The sequence below is a fragment of the Notamacropus eugenii genome, chromosome 5, assembly GCF_028372415.1.
Source record: "Notamacropus eugenii isolate mMacEug1 chromosome 5, mMacEug1.pri_v2, whole genome shotgun sequence".
NCBI classification, from domain to species: Eukaryota; Metazoa; Chordata; class Mammalia; order Diprotodontia; family Macropodidae; genus Notamacropus; species Notamacropus eugenii.
The window spans coordinates 150,451,361-150,476,216 of record NC_092876.1 but is presented as its reverse complement, the minus strand read 5'-3'; the positions used below and the strand labels follow the sequence as shown (position 1 = coordinate 150,476,216).

The 24,856-nt window shown below is 36.1% G+C and overlaps 1 protein-coding gene across 1 annotated transcript in view; it reads right to left on the bottom strand.

The window, feature by feature from the left end:
• The window catches only part of LOC140505343 (caspase-4-like), a 32,902-nt gene that overhangs the window by 5,321 nt on the left and 2,725 nt on the right, over positions 1–24,856 (bottom strand). The window contains exons 2-7 of the mRNA XM_072611228.1: positions 17,966–18,244; positions 13,040–13,140; positions 10,979–11,152; positions 4,890–5,124; positions 2,535–2,675; positions 835–944 (exon numbers count right to left, since the gene is read on the bottom strand). Coding sequence (XP_072467329.1) covers positions 835–944; positions 2,535–2,675; positions 4,890–5,124; positions 10,979–11,152; positions 13,040–13,140; positions 17,966–18,244 — 1,040 coding nt within the window. The remainder of the gene's footprint in view (positions 1–834; positions 945–2,534; positions 2,676–4,889; positions 5,125–10,978; positions 11,153–13,039; positions 13,141–17,965; positions 18,245–24,856) is intronic.

Below are 24,856 nucleotides of genomic sequence, written 5' to 3'. Positions count from 1 at the left end.
GCATTTTTCTCTCTCTGTACTCCCCAATTTATATAATTCTTAACCTCAGTCCTCTTACCTTTCACAAAGGTGATGTTTATTCCTACACTATCGAACAAACATTTATCACATAGTTATTACATAAAAAGGTGCTATGTGATACACTTTGTGGATACGAAGGTGCTTTTAAAAAATAGTTCCTGCCATCAAGAAGTTTACAATCTAATGGGAGGAAATGATGCACACGTTGGTAAATATAATACCATTTATAATGAGATTGGTGAAAGAAAATAGCCAGAAAAAAAAGTAAAAATCACTGAGGATGAAGAGATCATTTTCAACACAGGGGAAAGGGTAAAGCTTCATGGACAATATGATTCTTGAGATGCTCTTGAAGGAAAGAAAATATTCTAACTAGCACATATGTTGAAAGTAGGGAGAGGGGTCATCTGTCTCCTTGTGCTTCTCTTTCTTTTCCTTGGAAGGTCCTGTCCCCCTCACTTAACCAATCAAAAACCTATTATCCTTTCATGGTTGAAGTAAAATTTGCTCCTCAGTGAAGCTTTCCTTCACTAACCATATCTCAAAGTGACATTTTTCTTTGCTGTATTACACAACTGATAGTCTATATCAAATAATGTTGTACTGGTTTCTACTGTGTCCCAAATTTTTTCTTCCTGGTTTATGTTTAGGCCTCTAACATTCTTGATTGGCACTTTAAATTCAATAAGCGTAGGTTTTTATGTTCCCTACTCTGCCCCAAAAGGCCAAATAAAGTAGACAAATAGGTTATAAATAAAATATTTTCAAACAGATGAGTAAATGAATGAAAGAAGCCAGTTAAACAAGTCTTACCTTTCTGAAAATTTCTTCTATGTGGTAACACCAAGAATACTGCTGGAAAGAATGGATGAGCTCTGTAATGAAGATGGAGCCATTTTGAATGTCTCTCCAAGAAACATTATCTAAGAAGAAAAGAGATTTTAATCATCAAGGACCGTAAGTTTCACTTAGGCAAAATATATTGGACCTGCAACTTAGAGTGTTCTTAGAGGTGGCTAGGTAGCACAGTGGACAGAGAGCTGGCCCTGAAGTCCAGAAAATCTGAGTTCCAATCCAGCCTCAGACACTTTCTAGTTTCATGACTCTGGGCAAGTCACTTCACCTCGGTCTGCCTCCATTTCCTCAACTGTAAAATAAAGGTAATAATAGTGCATACCTCAAAGGATTTTCTGGCATTAAATGAGATAATGTGTGTAAAACCAGTTAGTACCTGGTACATTGTAATGACTGTATAAATGCATATTTTCTTCTTTCCCTTTCCTTTCTTCCATTAGGATTACATAGAAGAACACAAAGACATATTCTTGAATTAGTCCAGTGACTCAGAGACAAAGTGCACCAAAATAGGCAGAGGTTGTCCAAGCAACTGACTCTATAAAAATGATCCCCATGTTAGGGTAGCCTGGCCAAAATGGGAGAACTGGATATTGATAAGTTCAAGAATCTCCAGAAACTTAGGAGATGGAGTGAGATTGTGAGAAACAAGAATGAAACACTAGCTTTCCTTGGCAATGTCAATGCAATCTTCTCTCTCTTTTTTTTTTCTACCACCACTCAGAAGAAATTCTTCTATTCTCTGGTAGTGTCTCTTTAACATTGTCCCATTCTGGTTGCTCTCAAGTACTAGTCCTGAAATCACCCTAACCAGAAAGCATATTGTTACTGAGTTTTGACTACCCTGGTCCCACGGCAAAAATTAGAGACTAGCAGTTCACAGTGTGTCCTCTCCCTCCTGCTGGCTGGGAACAAAAGTGCTGCTGCAGTACTTGTAATAATCTAGCCAAGTGTAATATCAATTGTGCCTACCTTTACCCACATCATATTTCCCAACTCTATGAAATTCTTTTTTCTTTACTTTTTCTTGCTATACTCATCATCTTGTATAAAATTAACCTACAACTAAAGTAGAAAATCCTACTTAATAAATCATACTGGACTCCAACATTACTTCAGTGTGTTTACTCTGTCCTTATGTGCTTAGCAAATACTCTCTTAATTTGCAAATGCATTACCTTGCTTGCTAAGTATTTTACTACAATTTTGGAAAAGAATCTCCTATGCACAGCTATGTTGTAAACTCTGTGGGTAACAATAGAAACATAAGCACATGCATTGTGTAAGCATACATGCATGTATACATTGCTTTGTGGATGGATATGATATACAAATATACAAAAATGCACATGTACACATACAGATACATGTATGTATATTTATATACACTTATAAATACAAGTATATCCCCTTTACTGTTTACTGAATGACTGATCTATCACTTGAAAAGAGGGTATGCACACAGGGTGACTGGAGCATTTGGTAACTCAGATATGGATAATATGGCAGGGAAACCATGTGAAAAGCAGAAAAGGACTATGGAAACTAGGAGATCTATTTCATTTTTTCTTACATTTTCTAATGCTTCTAAAGTTTCCCGTCCCATTTCAAGTTGGTTGGGTCTGTTGTTCAAGGACACTCTAGATTTAGTGACTTACGTGGAGTTGAGGAGCAGAAAGTAATGAAGTCCTTCTCTAAATGGGTCTTCCGGACAGCGTCGTCCTCAAAGACTTGCGGTTGCCTTTGACTATCTTCAGCAATTTCTGGGGCATCACTCACCCACACGTCCCCACGGTTTACTGAGTAAAAAGAAATTCATTGTTTGTACCATCTCTACCTTTTTCAAAGTGCTGAAGATGTGTTATTATTTTTATTATCATTATTTCCCCAAAACACAATGAGACCCATGAGGAAATTGAGGTAACTGAGGGCACTAGGACAACAAGTGGCAACTGTGGGAATTACATGAACCACACTGACTCCATCTTGTGACTGAATTCTAGAGCTAGCTCAGTTTCCTTTATATTCAATTATGGGTCTAGTCCAACTTCTCCTCTTTTGAAAAAACTTTATTCAATTGCAGGGATTAGGAGAAAATTTTATTGCATTGTTTAAATCCAACCCCGCATTTCTAGAAAGCTGGATCACTCCTACCTGCTGCTTAGAGGTCCTGTATAGATAACATATTTTTGCTTATTGTCAATGGAATTTTACTTCTTAATGGTATGATCTTTCCCATCCATTAGCCCATGTGATTTGCCTGGCTCACATGGAAGTCTAACACACATGAAGCCTGTGGAGGGAGGAGTTTGCTGAATTGGTGAAACAAGAAGAGGTGGAGCTAGAGCAAAACTGAGAGGAAATTGGTCAGAGCCCAGTCAGGACTGAAGAACACAGGCAAGCCCATAGCTGGCTATGAGTGTGAGAAGGTCATTTTGTTTAAGGGAAGCCTGTTTGTGATTTGTGTAAGGGAGTTGGTTTGTGGGAAGCCTAACAGAGGGAAAGCTTGGGCTGGTGCTGAACTCTGCATTGTTATTGTGTGTAGGTTTTTGTGACTATGATAGATTTGGCTTTCTGGTGTTTGAATAAATGTTTTGGTTCCATCTTCCTTGTGGAGAGTCTGTTTCATTTTGCTATTCAAAATTGCCCTGGGATAGTCTTGGTTGCCATAGATGCTGTGAATATCACATTGATGCTACAGACCCTTTACTAAGGACCTAGGTTATGTTGATCAGAAACCTGATTAGATACAAAGAATAACGCCAAGATTTTCCTCACAATTGTACATCTCAAATAACCCATATATCTTATCTGAATAATAGCCCCATACTAATCAATCAGTTATTGTTTTAGTGTTCACATACACTTGGGGGAGTGGGATATATTTTTTTCTGAGTTCAGAGAATTGCATATATTTACTCTTCCCCTCCCAACTTGGAAAGCTCCTAATCTTTCAGCCACTTAGAAATCAGATTATTTAATGTTGTACTGTTTCCTTTTGGCCTTATTTGATTATTATTTGATTATTTTTAATGTGTAAAAGTCTGTCTCCCTCTATATTCAGTGTCTCTCCCTAAGCTAAGGAAGGGGCCTGGTCCTGATTTGTTAGGCAATTGACATGTGCTTGCTTAATAAATTGATATGCTTGGAAGACTGAACCTTTGTTTCCTCAGTAATTTCATCTTTCACCAGCCAGACCATGGACTATTCTTTCCCACCCCTGTCTCATAAATTTATGGCTCTTAAGCTGTAAAAGACATTAGAGGTCATCTAACTTAACCCTCTCATTTCACAAATAATGAAACTGAAACCACAGAAAAAGTAAAAGACTTTCCCACATTAAGTGGGAGAGTCAATATTTATATTCAAGTCCCCTCTCTACAAATCTATTACTCTTTTGAATGCGTCTCATTATTCTTATCTAAAGGATCTTTCAACTGGGGAAACCATATCAATTTTGAGTGTTAGCTTTTCAGAAGAGAAAGTTATTCAGTGCCTAGGAGAAGTAAGATAGTCTTTTGGTACCAGATAGAACAGGAGGTACAGAATTTCACAGTTGGAAGAGTCTCCAGGGCTCTTCTAACCTAATCAATAAGTGACCAAAAATACCTTCTAAATCATCTATAAATTGTAATCTATACTCACCCTCAATACTTCCAGGAAAGCCACCCATTCCATTTTTGTACATCTCTTATTGTTAGGAAAATTCTACTTTATTGTGCCACCCCCCAACATTAACCTTTGAAATACTATCTTGTACCCAGTGTCCCCACAGAAAAAAATATCCTGCCAACAGCTCCTATTATTTCCCATAATGATTGCCCATTGAGATAAATTTCTAATGAATTATATATACAGAATCTGATACTGTTAATTTCAATTTCACTAGAGATTAAGCCATAGATTGAGTCTTGTCAGTTGTCACTTTCAATAGAAAAGAAAATAACGCCATTCTGTTTCAGCACAAGGAAACTATCTAGACATTAATCAGAGTAATCAAACATAGTACTCACCCCCACGACAAGCCTGGATTATGATGACCTTGGGTTTGTCTTTCAGATTGACACAGTTCTTGGTGTTTAGAATTTGGAATATGGTGTCATAAGCAAGTACATCTGGATTATTACTCTCATGATTTTTCCCACAAATTCTATCAAGAATACCATGAGACATGAACACAACAAAAGTGCTGTCAGATGATTTGTGCTCAGGGCGGTCAGCAAACTCTCTCAGGGCCGACTTCATTTCCTAGGAGAAATTAGCAGTCACTCATTTGCAACATACAGTCTACTTCAGTACTAACTGATAAGGTAGTATAATTATGGCCTTTAAAAGAATTCCTAAATCTTATTATACAAAATGCAGTGTCCATAGATTTTTACTGGGTCTCACTTATTTCTTCATCTCCTCTTTTATTTAAACATATGTGTGTATATGTGTGTATATACATATACATACACACATGCACACACACACACACACACATATTGTGTGTACAACACCATTAGACAAAGAGGATATAAAGATGAAAAAGACACAGTTCCTGACTTCAGTTTCCTCTACTGTAAAATGGAGTCCTGATCAAGTGATGTCTAAGGTTCTCTTCGACTATGAATCTATGATGTTATGTTCTAATGAAGAAACTATAACATGAATCCAATTAGTATTGATGATGATGATACTATTAAAAACCACAGTAAATTGCTAGTAATCACATAGAACTTTAAGGTTTTTGAAGCACTTCACAAAGATTCATTTTAGCCTTACAACTACTGTGAGGGAGATATTTTTTATTATCCCCATTTTACAAATGAGAGAATGGAGAGTAACAGAGGTCAAGTAATTTATCTAAAGTCACAAAGCTAATAAGTTTCTAGGGCTGTATTTGAACTCAGGTCATCCTGATTTCAGGTCCACTGTTTTTTCCACAGTGTCATCTAAGCTAAAATAACAAAGGAGAGAGCTAGTAAAAGGGAGAACATTTTCAGCTTAAGAGGATTTTTCTTTCTTTCTTTACCTGTTTTTTTCTTTTTCAGTAGCAATCAATTAAATGTATTTAACTCTGTATTTTTACTTCTTAGCAGAAATGCTATTGAAACAAGCTTTGAAGCTGGAATATAGAATTATAAAATATAGAGGGTTCGGAAAGACATAAAATATGATTGACTCCACACTTTCTTTTTTTATCACTATGCCATCTCTGAGTCTATACACCTTTCCAAATCAAACAAATGTACAATTGTATGTGAATTAGTGGGAACCAAGTAAAATGAAAAGTTATTGACATGTTTATAGGCAGTAGGGAAGTAACCGTAGGCAGGGAGCAATTAAAGAGAGGTGAGAAAGTAGACATAGTAGAGAGGAAAATATGCTAGAGAAAATGGAATGAAATGGTAGCACTTATGTAGATATAAAGATTGACCTTGGCAAGAAGGGACACCAAATTATGTGGAAGAGGGGTGAAGGAGGAGGAAATAATGGTAGAAGGCATTGGGATGATGTGAGTTAAGAAGGAAGAGAGAAGAGTGAGCTCTTGATGAATGACCTCATTTTTTTCAGTAAAATTTTGTACAAGATTCACAGCTTGGAAGGGTGGAAGATTATGAGCCATAGGAGGTTTGAAGAGGGATAAAAAGGTATTGAAAAGATGCTATGATGAGCAGGAGAATGAGTTAATTAGAGAGGTGTGAAAGGATTGCCTGTAGCAGTGATGGCCCATTTCAACTTGTATAACATGAATTTGTAGAAAATTCAATCAGGATGATTTTGTGATTTTCTCTAACTTTTTAAAGCAAGGCATTTAGCAGCAAATAGGAGCAAAGGGTCAGAAACCGGGAATGATCCAAGACTCAGACTTAGCAGGGCAAGATCAGTGAAAGGACAAAGCTACAAGGAATTCTAAGAGAGGAAGACAGTATAGAGTTTAAGTAGTTCACTAAGGTGTTATGATGCAGAAAAGAGAGTATAGCTTAGGTATGCGTGATGGTCTGGGAGAGAGGCAAAAGTGTTGAGCAAGGAACTGGAGATTACATTGTGGGCTAAAAAAAGGATTCAGTTGGAAGACAGGGAGAGAGAGATTCTCTGTGATTAGATAAGGAATTCCAGAGTTTATAAACATGGACATAATGCATTTATAGATGTGTGAAGGAGATAAAGTTAAAGCCATTTGAAATGAGTAAATTGACAAAATGTGAAGTTAAATGGCATCAGTACACATGATAGGGGACTATTCTGGTAAGATGGAGGAGTAGAAATTTCTAACCTCTCCAAATTTCCTCCACAAACTAAGAGAAAATCACAACAACATGAATGTTGAGCAAAAAAAAAAAAAATAAAGATGTAAAGTAGCTGTCCTCCAAAAATAATTCGAGAGGACCTCAGAAAAGATAGTCCCTTTAGGGGTTAACATTTGACCTGAGTGAAGTATAGACACCTCCAGGCTGAATTCATTGAATGAACAGTAGACCTTGATGACAGCTCTGTTAGGAAGTAAGTTAGGGCTCAGTAAGTTTCACTTCATGAACTTTCTCACTTCACAAACTTTCATCTAAGGAACAGGAAAGGGCTGAATGGAAGAAGATTAAAGAGACCTCTACCTACCCACCTACTACATCCCTGTGTCTGGAAAATGGGTTTAGAGGGGTTGTGGTTGTGGGCAAGGAGGAGCAGCCATGCCAGGAGAGTGCAGTACCAGAGCTGGAACCCTAACTATGGCTTAGGAGGGGAGAGGAGTCCCTGAGATTGAACTGCTAGACAGAATTCAAAGAAGTAAGAAGGACCTGAGGCCTAAAGAACATTACCACAAGTCAGGGTTAAAACCAGATAATAATAATATGAAGCTAATAAATAAAACAAAGCTAAAATTAGTAAGCAGAGAAAAAATAATTTGATCACAGAGAGCTACTTTGCTGTAAAAGAAGATCTAGGTTTATATTCAGAGGAAGATAATGAGCTAAAAATTAACACAGAAGTCACTCCTGCCCAAAAGAGTAACATCAAATGGTCACATACCCAAAAAGAGTTCTTGGAAGAACTTAAAAATAAGATAAGAGAAATCAAGGAAAAATTAGGGGAAAAAATTTCAAAAAAATTATGAAAAGAAAGTTAGCCAATTGGAAAAAGACAAAAAATCTAAGGAAGAAAATAATGCCTTGAAAACTAGAACTAGGCAACAGGAATCACATGTCATTATATGACACCAAGACATAGCAAACCTAGAAAAAAAACAGAAGAGAATGTGAAACATCTCATTAGAAAAAAGACTAATCTGAAAAATAGATGGAGGAGCAACAATACAAAAATCATCAGACTACAGAAAATTACAACAAAAAAAGTAAACAAAAATATTATAAGAAATTATAAGGAAAATTGCTCTGAAGTTCTAGTACAAGAGGGTAAAGTAGAGATACAAAGAAAAAAATTCCACGGTTCACCAACTGAAAGAAATCCCAGGGAGAAAATTTACAGGAATGTCATAGTCAAGTTTCAAAGCTCTGTGGTAGGGAAAAAATATTTCAGGCAAAAACAACAACAACAAAAATTGATTTAAATACTGTGGAAATACAGTAAGGATTTCACAAGACCTAGAAGCTTCTACTCTAAAACATTATAGGTCTTGGAACATTATATTTCAAAGAGCAAAAGAACTAGAATTGAGTCCAAGAACAATTTACCCAGCAAAATTGAGTATAATCCTGAATGGAGGAAAAAACAAAACAAAATCAATGTCAGAACACAGACATTTAACAAACTTACTGTTAAGGTATTTGTAACAAAAAAGATGAGAGCTCAATAGAAAAATTGATGTAGAGGATATATATGTATTTATGTGTTTGTGTATGTCATATATTTAATAAGAATAGAAAGTTGTACATAATTTATTTACAGTTCCATGTGCAATTATCTTTTTTATTATCCTATGTTATGGAAATGCTTCTTTTATTCCATAAATTAAAAATAAGATAAATATATATAGTAAAGTTCTCCAGTATGAGGATAGAAGGTGAGGAAGAGAGAAAATTCATGTACTAAACACTGAAGTCATTGACAGAAGAAAAGGAGTGTCCTGAAGGTCAGACTATGAGAAATTTTTCCTCAAATTTATCAACTTATTTGTTTTCAATTTTCAACATTCACTTCCATAAGTTTTAAATTTTCTCCTCCTCCCTCTTACTTCCCTTCCTAAGATGGTCTGCAGTCTTACATGGGCTCTACACATACTTTCCCATGAAACACATTTTCATATTAGTCATGTTGCATAGAAGAATTATAGCCAATGGGAGAAACTGTAAGAAAAACATGACAAAATAGAAAATGGACTGCTTCTTTCTGTGTTCCGACTCCATAGTTCTTTCTCTGGATGTGGATGGAATTTTGCATGATGAGTCTTTTGGAAATGTTTTAGGTCCTTGCAATGCTGAGAAGGGCTAAGTTTATCAAAATCAGCCTTTGCACACTGTGGCTGTTACTGTGTATAATGTTCTCCTGCTTTTGAATCTTTATTACCCTAAGTTTTGTATTGTCTTGGCCATAACATTTTTCCCCAAAAAGCAATTGTTAGTTTGTTTACTTGTTTTAACTGTGCTACTCCTGTGAACATCAAAAAATCTAGGTAACAGTGTAATCAATAAAATCTGTCCCATATTTCAAGTCCTTCTAAAAGTCTTTGATTGCTTTCTGAGGATTGATTAGATTAGATAACATGTAACTTCTTTTCATTCATTTCTACTATATTTTCCTTTCTGCCTTATTTTAAATTAATCATGTTTCATAGTGGCTTTGAATAATTCTTCAAAGTCACCCTGCCCTACACCAATAGCTGCCGAAACATTTCTAATAGTCTTCAAAATGTGATAATTAAGAGCATATTTGTGCATATTTCCTTGGAGGAATATCTATTCTTAAAAACTACCAAATTAAGAACTCAACAAAAGAGAGCAATGAAACTCATGAATTTGGTGTGAAGTCCAGCATTTATCTGAGTGAAAATTAACGGAAAGTTAATTTGGTTCATTTGATCAAAGATGAATTTCTGATTCTACCTAATGTCATTAGGGCACATAGGTATAATTACTGATATTTTTTAAAAAAGAATTCAAATCAAAAAGCAATTGGCAAACCTCTACTTTTACCCCTTTGTGACTTTGGGAAAGTTCCTTCATCTGTGTCATATAGAATGATGGTTTTAGAGCTAGGAGGGAAATTAGACATCACCTCATCCTACCAACTTATTTGACATGTAAGACACCAGAGACTGAGGGATGTGCCCAAAATCAAAGAGGTAGCAAGTGAAAAGCCATGAAACAAATCAAAATAATCCAAATTCACTGAACTTGTAAGTTTCTAACCTCCAGTATAAAAATTATTGAGATCCTTACCTATGACCTCTAATTTCCTTTATTTTATATTTAAAATACAAAGATCACTCAGTTCATTCCTTCATATTATACTAATATATCTGAAATTGTGTTATTTTAGTAAAATGGAGACTGAGAGGAAGAATAGATGATGGGCATAGGGCATGGCTTAGTGATCTTAAAATGAGAATACAAGTTATGCTATTTTACAGAAAAGGCATTTAGGACATTTGGAAAAAAAATACAATAAGTAGCCAAGTTAATGTAGGGATATGTAAATGTTTCAGGCAGCAATGTTGGAAACAGGAGGGAAAACATCACCCAAATAACTCTAAAAATAAAAGTCTCCAAAAATCAGAGTTTCCTGGTTAAATAGAAATATTAGTGTCAGAGGAGATAGATTGTGTCTTTGTCCTTGAGCAGGTGATTTTCCTTACTATAAATCAGTTTCCTCTCTTAAGTTCCATATAAATGCTATTATCCTTACAAACTCAGGGAACAGCTTCTCAAAAGGGCATGTGAATAGTCACCAAATTTAGTGGATACCAACTCTCTGAAGAGGGTCTAATAGTCATCGATGTGCTGAGGCATACACTGTGAATGTGACCTATGCAGAGTTAAAGCCCCAAGTATCCCCAGAGTGGAATCAGATTTCTGACAGGACACTGAAACTCTACCCTGGTGATACCCAGATCAAGAGTCTAGGATCTATTATGAGGGGCAGAGGGTTTACCTCTGGTTCTTACCAAAGATGTGAGGTTCTTTAGGACATCCACACTGTATCCTAGCTCTTCAAGAAGAATTTTCATCCTTTCAATGTCAAGTTCAGCCCCGGTCCTCTCAGAGAGATGTTCAAATTTTATGTTGCAGATGATGAGGGCCAATCGTGTACGGCCTTCCTTCTCCTTCACTGGGTATATCTGCAAAGAATAAATATAGGGTGAGCTTTCTCTCCTTTCTCCTTCACAGACCAAACAAAGTGCTCATACTTAGGGAATCAGAATGACTCTCCCCATTGTTCTTTCATTCCTTCTTGTTTATGAATATTGTCTATGAAAGAAAGTAATTAGTGTGGAAAACTGGTATAGGCCTGAGATGTGTGTGAGTGCATGAGAGTGTGTCATACATACATACACATATCAATACATATACAATCATACACACATACTATATACACACGCCTTTATACATATAGATTTGAATGATGTGGAGATAGATATAAAGAGAAGCATGTAAATAGAAATTTTGGGGTCTCTTTCTGGAGATGATCAGTGAATTCTTTCAATTTCTATTTTGCCCTCTGGTTCTAGAATATCAGGACAGTTTTCCTTGATAATTTCTTGGAAGATGATGTCTAGGTGCTTTTTTTTTTATCATAGTATTCAGATAGACCAATAATTTTAAAATTAATTCTCCTCGATCTATTTTCCATGACAGTTGTTTTTCTAATAAGATATTTCACATTGCCTTCTATTTTTTCCTTCTTTGTGTTTTATAATTTCTTGATCTCTTGTAAAGTCATTAGCTTCCATCTGCTCCATTCTAATTTTTAAAGAACAATTTTCTTCAGTGAGCTTTTGGACCTCTTTTTCCAGTTGGCAAGCAATGCTTTTAAGGCATTCTTCTCCTCATTGGTTTTTTGGATGTCATTTGCCATTTGGATTACTCTATTTTTGAAGGTATTCTTTTCTTCAGCATTTTTTGGGGTCTCCTTTAGCAAGCTGTTGATTCATTGTTCATGATTTTCTTGCATCACTCTCATTTCTCTTCCCATTTTTTCCTCTACTTCTCTTACTTGATTTTCAAAATCCTTCCTGAGGTGTTCCATGACCTGAGACCATTTCATATTTTTCTTGGAGGCTTTGGTTGTAGGAGTGTTCACCTTGCTATCTTCCTCCAGTTATATTCTTTGGTCTTCCTCATCCAAAAGGATGAAAGAAAATACCTTGTCACCAAGAAAGTAACATTCTACAGTATTATTTTTCCCTTGGGGGGGGAGTGGCATTTTCAAAGCCAATTACTTGACTTTTGAGCTTTTTGTTAGGTGAAGGATATACTATCCTAGGTTTCAAAGGTTTTGTGCAGTTGCTTTCAGAGCTATCTCTAGTTACAGCTCTCAGTTCTTCCAAAGTGGTGTAACCAAGGGAGAGGCACTCTCCTGTCCTGTGCTCTCATCTGTGAGCAACCACAAGCACTCTTTTCTGCCCTGTAACTGCAAGTAGGATTCCCTCTCCATAGCCTCCACCAACTGCACTACACCTTCCTCAAACACTCAAACATACTCAGCACTCTTCCTCAAACCAGGGCTGCCACTTAGGAGTGAGACTCAGATCAGCCTCTCAATTCCCCCACCATCTGTATGCCAAGTGCTCAAGAAGCAGCAACTGGTATGGCATGGTTAAAGCCACTCTGGGACTGGGGCTGGAGCCAGACCACGCTTCTCTTTCACCCATGTGAGAGAAAGCTTTTTCACCCAAAGCTTTCTTTGGCATTTGTGGGCTGAAAAATCTGGAAACTACAGCAGCGCTCTGAGGCCTGCTCCAGTCCAGTCTGTGCTGGAGTGGCCAATGCTGGGCTACACTGTGCTCCACTCTAAGTCCCATGTAATAGACCCTTTCAGTCTTCCAGGTTGTTTTGGGCTGGAAATCTCTTTCATTCTGTCATTTTGTGGCTTCTGCTGCTCTAGAAATTTGTTTAGAGTCATTTTTACAATTTTATTAAGGGATTTGAGGGGGAGACCTCAACTTGGTCCTTACTTCTACTCTGCCACCTTGGCCTAAAATTTATTTAAAAAAAAAGTTTAGTACCTCGGCTTCTCTCTCTTTCCTCTGCCTTTGGAAATCTTTTGGAGAACAAAGCTTGAGTGTACCAGTGGTCTCAGCTGGCATGGCCTGGCTTGCTGCAGAAGCTACAAAAGATAAAAATATTGTTAGTAGTAACTTTGATTGTCTTGGAAATGAAACTGATCCTCTAGCCAAATTGTTTTTCTCATTAAAGACTGGAAAAGAGGACTAATATGTATCAACAAGAGATAATCTTTTCAAAGATTTCTTAAACCAAAAGGATAATAATTGAGAGAGAGAAGAGAGGGAAAGAGACAGAGAGAGAGAGAAAGAGAGAGAGAGAGAGAGAGAGAGAGAGAGAGAGAGAGAGAGAGAGAGAGAGAGAGAGAGATGTGACTCAGTGGTTACTCCCTTTAAAATACCCAGTGAAGATAGAAGTGGTAGGATTCAGTGGTTGTTCTTGGTTCAGAAGCACAGTTACTAATTTATAGGAAGGAGCCATTGCATGGATATGCCAGTATTACGTTTTGGCCTTGGATTGATCTGGTTAAGTCACTAAGGTACTCAAAAATCTTGAATAGCTCCCTATTACCTCTCAAGTAAAGGTCAAATTCCTCTATTCAGAACTCAATGCCTTCTACAATTTGGAGCTGCCTTGACAGTCTAGCCTTATCTTACATTACTCCTTTCTACCCACACTACATCCAAACTTGTCTACATTACGATATTCCCATGTCATTTAAATGTCTGTCACCATCATCATCAGCACCACCATCATCATCATTATCATCATCATCATTAGTGCCATCATCATCATCACATTTATGTAGTGCTTTAAGATTTGTAAAGCGCTTTACAAATATTAAGTCATTTAATAAAACAACCTTGTAAGACAGGTGTCATTTTTTACCCTCATTTTACAGATAAGAAAACTGAGACTAAGAGCTTAAGTTACTTGTCTAGGGTCATGTAGTTAATGTCAGGTCTTCCTGACTCCAAGTCCAGTACTGTATCCACTGCACCACTTAGCCATCCTATAACTAAGTCACCTCTTCGCAATGCCTGAAATGTCCTCCAATCCAAAATAGCTTTGTGTGTTAAACTTCTATCTATCATTTAGAGTCCACCTTAAAAGACACTCCTTTGAAATCTGTAATCCTCTTGGTCAATAATGATTCTCAAAGTTTACATAGTGTTCTACAACACCTATCTCTGTTTGTGTCTTATTCTCTTATTATAACAGGAGGTCTATGAAGAGAGAGAGAACATATCTAATCTGAATGCTGTATCTTCCCCAGAATTTAGTACATTTTCTGAACATAGTAGGTGCTTAATAAATATCTATTGTTTTTTACTTAATTCTTCATTGCTAGCATTTCTTTGTTTCCATTTCTGTACCTATAGAACACTAATGCTTAACACAGCACGTGAGGCACAGTAAGTGTTTAATAAATGCAAATAGACTGACTATCAGGCAGCTAGTTGGTACAATGGATAGAGTGCCAGTCCCGGACTCAGGAGGATCTGAGTTCAAATCTGACCTCAGACACTTATTAGCTGGATAGCCCTGGATAAGTCACTTAATCTTGCTTGCCTCAGTTTCTCATCTATAAAATGAGCTAGAGAAGGAAATTGCAAACCACTCTAGTATCTTTGTCAAGGAAAACCTCAAATAGGATCACAAAGAGTTGAACATGACTAAATGATTGAACCACAGGCTGACTATCAAAATCAATTAACGATGTATTTATTAATCTCTTCCAACATTCAAAGTACTGTTATTTGTGCTAAGAATTCTCTAGAAGAGTGCTCCACCCATTTGTCTGATACAATGGTGTTTAAAATTATTGAAGACAAAGATGAAGGTTTTATATTATGTCTAAATTTGCAGATTACATGAAACCGAGAATGACATATTGGATGACAAAATAAAGTTTCCATGACATACCCAATGCCTAAAAAGATGAATCAAAACTAATAAAAATACATTTCAATATATGCAGAAGCAAAACATCCAATGTCAGGTTAGTACTTCATATTCACTTGAATATGTTTTGTATTTATTCTTTTTATATGCCATTTCCTCTCAATATCATGTATCAGAGCCAGGAAGATCTGAGCTGAAGTCTTGCCTTGGTTGTATACTAGTTGCATTACACTGAGCTGCCCACTTAACATCTCACTAGTCTTAAGAAAATCTCTAAGCCCATAAGTGGCAGAAAAAGTGAAGATCTGTACTGGCAAAGGTAATCCCTCACCAGGGACATCTCATACACATGAAACCACAGATACAGTTCTTATTCTCCTTTCCTTTCTGCAAAATAGATTCACAGGATTTAGAGTTGGAAGGAGATTGAGAAATCAGCTAGTCCAATCCCCATATTTTACAGATAAGGAAACAAAAGCAAAGAAAAATGAAATGTCTTGTATACAGTTGCTCAGGTAGATTACATTATTTAGAACTTGGATAGGGTAGTCATGACTAAGCAGCAGTTGAAGTAAAAAAGGTTTGGGGCTTGAAGTAAATTACCAGTTCAACACAAATCAGTTGTGTGGCATGGCAGCCCCCCAAAACTAATGCGATTTTTGGCTGCATTAAGGGAGACGTGGAGCCCAGAATCAGCCAAATAATAGTAGCACAATATTCTCTTCTGCTCAGTCTACACATCTTCTCTGTTCTGTTCAATTCTTAGTGTCACATTTTAGAAAGAACACAGACAACCTGGACTGGGTTCAGAGGGAAGTAACTAGGGTTGCAATAAAATTAGAGTTTAGACTAGATGACCTCTGATGACCTGTTCCTTAAAATATTAGTCAGTTTGTTTTCCTGTTTGAGAATCTGATAGAAAATAAAGGGCAGGGATTGAAAAGACTGATCTGCTGAAGGATTTCAATTCCATTTACTAGACAATCCTTGGGTTTCCCTGTATTTGAGATATTTAATCAACAGATGGATAATCATTTGTGTGGAAAGACTTTCTCAAGCAGGTAGATTGGACTAGAAGACTGTTGAAGTGTTCTACTTATTATATTCTGTGATACCCTGAAAAGAAGACAGAACTACCTCAATCACTTTATAGTCAAATAAGAGTATAAAAGATGTGTACGCACACATTACTATAATTCCCTCAGATGCCAGTGTCTCTTCAGTTATTCTGTATTCACTTGAATATATTTTGTATTTCATTCTATGTTCACATCTATTTCCTCTCAATACAATGTAAACTGTTTTAATTTTAACTTTGAGTCTGTACCAAAACACTATGCCTAAGAACGTGTAAATACCTATAAATGTGAGTTCATTCATTCATGTAGTATACATTTATTAAACTCCTGTTATACATCAAGCACTGTGTTGGGCGCTGGAGATACAAAGATAAAAGCAGCCCCTGTCTTCAAAATACTTACTTTCTACTGGATTAACTGACAGACAATTTAAGTCATATTTTGCTAAAGTGACTGAAAGAGGCTAAAGAAAGTTAGACGAAAGATTTGAGGAAAAGAAATTATTTCTAGCTAGGAGGATAAAGACAGACCTCATGAAAGAAGAAGCATCTTTCTATGATGTCATCAAGGCCAACTTTATTTCTGACATTCATTTTTTTTTCCTTCAGTAAACAAAGAACCAGGTTCTTTACATATACATATATATATATATGCATATACATATATATGCATATATATGTATGTGTGTAAAAGGAATTCATTCCTTTGTTCCTTCCAAGGTTTTTTTTTGCTTATAATATATACAATAATTATGAGCTAAAATATCTAGTAAACAATTTTGAAAATCCACAAAGTATAAAATCCTTACTTAGTGTTTGATAGGAAAAAAAGAGAATGAATTAACATGCAGCAAATAAGTATGTGTCTTTTTCTATGCATTCCAAGTTCCACCACCTTTGACCTTACTTGGTTTACTTATTAACTTCTATTATCTTGTTTTAAAAGAAAAATATCATTTTTAATGTACATACAGTTCTAGTTCTTATGATTTCACTTTTCATCACCTTGGGTAGATCTACATGCTATCTTTTTTTAAGGCACAATATTGTTACATTACATTACTAAACCATAATTGATCAACCCTTGCTATGTATTGTTTCCATTATTACTCTTATTATTCTCATTTTCTTGATTTACTACAAAATGAAAATGGGATTCAGGAAATCATCAGACGCTAGAGTATATACAATGTGGAAGAGCATGGTTCCTGTTGAGACCTGAAACTGCAGGGCTCCAAGTGACCGAGTAGATGGTGTACTATAGTTTTCAGAAGACCCATTTAGAGGCCAGAGTCATCTCCAGACTCTGAAGAAGCAATCAAAGGCACTCCTAAGGGTAGCTTTATTCCCACAGTAAACTTTGCCTCATTTGTGCCATCTGTTATTATAAAAGGTGAGATCCAGCAAAACAGGGTCTCAACTGAGCATCACTTTGAATTCCAGATCCATACACCAATGAACATATCAAGTCATTGAAAAGATTGTGACTCAGGAATGTAAGGCCTTTACATTATACATCCCTCTGGTTTAAAATTTGAAAAGGGAAGGAATAGAATGGGGCATGGTAAGCACTCCTTTCCTCTTCCCTAGATCTTAACTCTTCATCTTGGAGAACAGTGTCAGGGATTTAAGAATTTTGACATCTAAAATCTAATAGCCTGAATATTGAGGAAGAATAAATGGGATAATACACATTATTTTCACAGTAGCCAATCCCTTCTCCTAAGAAGTACCACCATGCAAGCCCAGGTGACAACACAGAGGGCAGAAGTACAGAATGTTGAGATGATGATGAGAAATAAGTGAAAGACAAAACTTAAGTCTTGGGGATAATAGCTGAGAAGTGAAAGAGTGAGGTAACCTTATCTTGCCTACTACAAAGATAGAGAAGTGAGCTATTTCAGAAATTATTTAGGCACTCCTTTCACTGAGCTAGAAATCTTACCAGAAGGTAGTGACTTCTCATTGTCATCCTCTTCATTTCTGGTAAGCAGGCTTTCAGTGAATGCTTGTCCTACATGGCGGGCTTTCCGAGTCAAAGAATTTAACAAGACCCTAGCTTTCTTTTCAGCTTTGGCATCAGCTTGAGCTTCCCGGTACTCCTCTTGTTCATCTTCCTCCAACTTCAGTATATCCTTTTCTAGCAAATCATCCAAAGCATTATTGAGTATGTTCTTTCCCAGTATTTCAAAAGCCTTAAGTGGATTTTTCTTGGTATCTTTATCTGTTGAAAGCAAATATATTTCTTAGATCATGGAAATAGGACATACTTGCCCTAAATTTTAGAGAAAGTTACCAACAGACTGTGATCCCTGAGGTCTGTAACTCCTTAGAACTCAACACCCTTTGCCTTTTAATCTTTTTTTTTTAACCTCTCAGAAACCGTTTCTCCCACTCCCATGCCCTCACTTACTCACTCAAAACAATATTTGACTCTTTTATAAAATAACAGTCAATAAGCTAATCTGGTTTTGGTTTCTCCTTCCTCCCCTTCAGTGTTCTTCTCCATTTTCCTTATTCACTTTTCTTTTACTTCCAATCCATCAAGAAATATTTATTTAGCACTTACTGTGTGCCAAGCATTGTGTTAGTACAATGCTCTTTAAAAACTTCTCTCTCAAAATTAAAGCTATCTATATTCATATGAAAAAAATACTTTAAATCATTATTGATTAGAGAGATATAAATCAAAACAACTCTGAGATACCACATCCTACCTCTTACATTGGCTAACATGACATGACAGGAGGATGATAAATCTTGGAGAAGTTGTAGGAAAGTTGGAACACTAATTCGTTGTTGGTGGATTGATCCAACCATTCTGGAGAGCAATTTGAAGCTATGCCCAAAGGGCTACAAAAATGTGTATACTTTTTCCCCCAGCAATAGCACTTCTAGGAATGTATCCCAAAGAGATCATAAAAATGGGAAAATGATTCACATGTAAGAAAATATTTATAGCAACTCTTTTTGTGGTGGCCAAGAATTGGAAATTGAAAGGATGCCCATCAATTGTGAAATGTCTGAACAAGTTGTGGTATATGAATGTAATAGAATAATATTGTGTTATAAGAAATGATGAACAGGCAGACTTCAGAAAATTCTAGAAAGACTTATACTAACTGATGCTGAGTGAAATGAGCAGAACCAGGAGAACATTGTTCACAGAAAGAGGCATAGTGTGCAGTGACTGATTTTGATAGACTTCTCAGCAATGCAAAGACCTAAAACAATTCCAAATGACAAATGATGGAAAATGCATACACATCCAGAGAAAAAACTAAGGAATAGGAATATAGAGTAAAGCAGACTATTTTCTTTTTTGTTTTATTTTGTGTTGTTTTATTTTATTTTTTCCTTCTCATGGTTTCTTCCATTTTATAAAATTCATCTATGCAACATGACTAATGTAAAAATGTATTTAGTAAGAATGCATGTTTAGATTCCAAATCAGATTGTATGCTGTCTTGGGGAGGGAGGGGAGAGGGAGGGGGAAAATTTAAAAATTATGAAAGTGGATGTTGAAAAATAAAAAACCCAACTTCTCTTTCTCCCACCTTCCACTATACTGCCTCATGTGGACCTGTACTCTCCCCCAAAGTACTTAGAAATTATTTTGAGTAGCTCTCCCAAATAATTCAACTCCACAAATGTATTAGTAACCTACTATGTGCAGAGACTTATGCTAGATGCTTCAAATGGTATAAAATTTAAATGACTATTTTAGAGCTATAAGGGATCTTAAAGATTCAATCCAACTCTCTCAATTTAAATGAGAATACTTGACTTCTTCACCAAGGTCGCTCATGTGACAACAAGTCAAGACGGAGGCTGAATCTAGTTCCTCTGATTATAAATCCTGCGTTATTTTCCTTGGCCTCATGGATGTGACAGTCTGGTAGGGGCAAGGATCTGAAAAGCTCATTTCTTTGTATATTGGAAAGTCTGTGATTTTTGATAATTCAGATATTCATTGTAAAAGAAGAAAATTAATTAACAGTGTTATTTAAAGTCTTTCCATCAAGTAATGATATGATCAGCCATGACTCATGAAAGTTAGTCTAACAGATGCATACAAGGAGACACAATGGATTTGGAGCAGAGACTTGAATTAAAAAGCTGTCAGGACAATTCAGGCACAAAGTAACGGATGCAATTCTCTAAGCTTTTATAGATTTTTCATGAGACAAGAGACTTACCAGGGTTGTCAGGAGACAGGGTCTATGAGATAAATAGTATGGTTATCACAAATACCTTTATTTGTTTTAAGGCAATTGATAAATGCATGTGGAGAATCATGATGCGAAAACATAGGAGAATACTCAGTACAAGTCAGCGATCAAATATCATTCATTTGTCAAATTGATTCCAAGAATAAGAACCCAGTGTGACTATCTATTAAAACTACAGGATAAGAATTGTAAGAAACCTTAGAGGTCTAACAATGTCATTTGATAAATAATGAACCAGAGTCCCAAGGAAGTTGAGGAACTTGCCCAGTCATACAGCTGTATATAACAGAGTTGGGATTTGAATTCAGGTCCTCACACCTCAAGGTAGTTAGGTGGCATAGTGGATAGAGCACCAGAACTGGAGTCAGAAAGACATGAACGCAAATCCACTGTCAGACACTTAACTAGTTGTGTGACCCTGGGCAAGTCACTTAACCCTGTTTGCTCCAGTTTACTCATTTGTAAAACGAGCTGAATGTGAAAATGGCAAATTGTGCCAGTGGCTCTGCCAAGAAAACCCCAAATATCATCACAAAGAGTCAGCCATGACTGAACAACCCCAAGTTCAAATTCCGAATTCAACATTCTTCCAATTGTAACATGTTGTTGTAACAAATATTTATGGAAGTATTATACCATGCTACCTCATACTTTTTTCAGGGATCTTACTTTCCTTTGAGTATTTTGATATCAAATATCTCTTTTATCTTCACAACAGCCCTGTGAAAAAAAAACTTCATGCTTACATGCCTTTTAAAGTTTACAAAGTCCAATCTCACAACTACCTTGTGAGGTAGGTAGAGTAAAGATATTATATTTAATTTATAGATGAAGAAATTAAGGCTTACAGAATAGATGGCTCAAACCAAAGTATCTAGAAAGAATTAGACATGATTCAAATCCAAGTTTTCTGATTTTTTTTTCACTTCAACTCTAAAGACTATACTACTCTGTTGCACAGGTAAACTGAAGTGTGGAACTTGTTAATGACTCACATAAGATCATCTAGTATTTTACTGGCAGAGTTGAGATGAGAAATCAGGTCTTTGAACTCTTAACCTAATGGGTTTTTGTTTGTTTGTTTCCTATGATATATCAGAGTGTTTTGTGAATCTAGCACTGGCAAGATTGGAAAGATATAAAAGATAATCCCTATCTGGGTGCACATCCTAGAGCTGCTTTTTACAAAATGTGTGAGCCTAGGTAAGCCATAACCTCTCTAGGTCTCTTTTTCCTTAAAAATAAAATGGAGGAGAGGGAAGTGTTGGAATAGATAAATTTTTGTTTTCCATTCTATCTCTAAACCTGTAATTCTATGATAAATTATATGATATTAACTACAGCTGAGGAGTTCATAGAAGTAAGAGTTCAAAGAAATATCTCAAAATCACCAAGTCCAAAATGGAATTATTCTAACCCATCTCCTTCAACCTTACCCTGTTCCAAACTTCTTTATTTCTATCAGGTACTACTATCCTTCTAGGATTTCATGTATATTTCATATACATATATATCATATAGTCTAAACTCTTCATTCTCCTTTATGCCACATATCTTACCAACTGTCAAATCTTACCATTTCTACCATTTCTAATTCTCACCATTTCTAATCCCTTCTTTCTATTCATGCACTTAGTACCTTAGTTCAGACCCTCTGATCTAGTCTACTTCAATGGCCTCCCAGTGGATTTCTCTACATCAGATCTCTCACTTCCACTATTGCTATCAAAGTAACTTTCTAGAAGGGAAGATCTGACCATGGCACTTTCTTACTCCATAAACTACAGGAACTCTTTATGCCCCTAGAATAAATATAAATAATGAGTTTTTATAAATGTTTAAAGTCTCTTATTACTTAGCTTTCATTTATCTTTCAAGTCTCATTAAACATTATTTCCCCCTTTCTCACTTTTCATTCTAACAAAATTGCCCTTCTCTGTGTTCCTTATATATGACACTCCATTCCTCTGTCTCTCTCCCTCCATTTTGACTATCCCACATACCTGTTATGCACTCTCTATTGAACATGAAGGTCCTCTCTTCCTTTGACACACAGATCAAACACCACTTCCTCCATGAAGTCTTTCTGATTCCCATAGCTGCTAAAGCCCTCCTTTACCCACTACACCACCTAGCTGACCTCCAGAACCATAGCTGCTAAAGCCCTCCTTTACCCACTGCACCACCTAGCTGACCTCCAGAACCATAGCTGCTAAAGCCCTCCTTTCCAAACTACCTTTAATTTAACTTTGTATTCGTTAGTATTTATTCTCTTTAAAGTTATTGTGCTGTCTTCCCATCATGATGTAAACTTCTTGAGAAACAGCATTGTTTCTTTCTTTACATTTATTTCTAGAGTGTCTTGCACATCCTAGGTAGTTCACTATCTAGTTCTGTGTCACAAATCTAGTGTGGGACTGAAGAAGAAGCCTGAAGCCTAGATATTTAGTCTTCAGGGCAAGGAGCCATAAAGCGTCCCTAACCTATGCACTTGAGCAAGAAGAAAATATTGAAGCAATCAGTAACTTTGTGATTTTGATCATGGAGAATGGAATAGATCTCAGATACAGCCCCAAGACCAGTCTGAAGCCTGAAGTAGAATAACAAGCAGATCTGACCAAAGAGAACCCTGTAGTTCTGTTATTCTGAACCTGTAATGGAATTGCAACCAAAGGCAAGTCCATAACTGTGTTGCTTAGACCCAAGTCCAGTTCAGGAGCTTGCTGAGCTCAGATCAAGAAGGTACACTCAGACAGTGCCCGGGATTAGACCACTCTGAGTTCACTAAAAACTTACAAGTCTCAAGTCTGTGCTGTCCCTGAGATCCTTAATATTAATTAATAGTAATTAATTAATAATAAAACTTAATATTCAACATTCTGAAGAAGTAGAAGCAGCACTTTAAGAGGAAATTTAAAAAAAATCAAAGTCAGGAAGTAAGGCTGCAAAAATGAGAAAAGAAATACAAAACAGTTTTGGAAAAGATGTGCAATATTTCTGGAAAGTAATTTGGAACTATGACCCCAAAGTTCCTAAACTGCAACTTTGACACATTCTGATGTAACAGTATTACTAGATCTTTACATGAAAGAGATAAAAAATGCAGGAAAAGGGTACATATGTATGAAAAGAATTATAGTGATTCTTATTGGTGTGGCAAATAAAGAGGTGTTCATCAGTTGAGGAATGGCTAAAGAAATTTTCTTGTAAGAATGTAATGGAATATCAAAATGAAAAGGATAGTTTCAGAGAAATGTAGGGACAGAATGAAGTGAAAGTTTCAAAACTTATTAATAGCTCTGATCGATGCAATGACCAACCATAATTCCAGAAGACTGATGAAGAGTGTCACCCCCACTTTAGACTGAGAAGTGATGAACTTCAGATACAGAGTTAGTCATACATTTATGCATGGCTAATGTCAAAATTTATTTTTCTTAAATGTATATTTTTTTAAGGGTTTTGTTTTTCTTTTTACAATGAGGAGTCGAGAAACAGGGCGAAAATAAATGTTTGTTAATTGAAAAAAGTTTAAAAGAAAAAACTAGGAAGCAGAAAGAACAAATCAAATAAAATGTCAACTGATATTAAAAATAATTGAAGATCTCAGGAGTTCCCACTGAAGGAGTGAGTCACCTCATATCAACAAGAAGCAGTGAAGCAAGGGGGAGAGAGGGATAGATTTTCCACAGAGTCTGCATGAATACCTAGAAGAAATGTGATAAGAGATAAAAAGTGAAATAGAAGCACTTGAGAAAAAAAAACGGGAATAAGAATAAGTAGCTTAGAAGAGAAGGACATATGATTAAACCTAGAAATGCATTCCCTAAAAACTAGAGTAGGCTCAATTGAAAGGAATGACTGTATAAGAGAGTGAGAAATATTAGAATAAAATCAAAAGATTTGAAAAGATAGAAGAAAATTTAAGTTGTCTCAAAACACCTGACTTCAAAAACATATCAAAGAGCAATGATAAAGACCATATTTTTAAAAACCTGGAAAATATGTCAAGAAATCATAAATGAAAACTTCTCCAATCTATTAGAACCAGATAACAAAGTAAGATAAGAAGGACTCCTATCAATCACAACCTGAAAAAACAGAACAAACACCAGAAGTCTCAGAAGTGCTATTACCAAAATCCAGAGGTCCCATACTACTTTTTTATGAATAAATGAATAAGTAAGTAGATAAATGAGTGAATGCTGCATATATGTGGAAAGAAGCAGTTCAAGTATCAAGGAGTAATATTTAACATGAGTCAAAATCTGTCACCCTTTTCCAAAGACAGAGGAGATCTTCGAGAACAGTATTCCCAAAGGCAAAAGAATAGATTTGAAACCAACAATAAGTTTTCTTTCAAATCTGAGTATAATTCTATGGGAAATGATATAAACCCTCAATGGAATAGAGGATTTTCAATAATTTCGGATGAAAAGTTTAGATGTGGGTAGGAAATTTGAAACACAAATACAAGAGGCAAGAGAAGCCTAGAAAGGCAAATATATTGGAATAATTAGATGGGGCCATGTGATGGTGTTATGCTAACATGTAACAGGGGGAGATAAACAAGTGCCCCTTCAGAAACTTAATGTCTCCAAAGG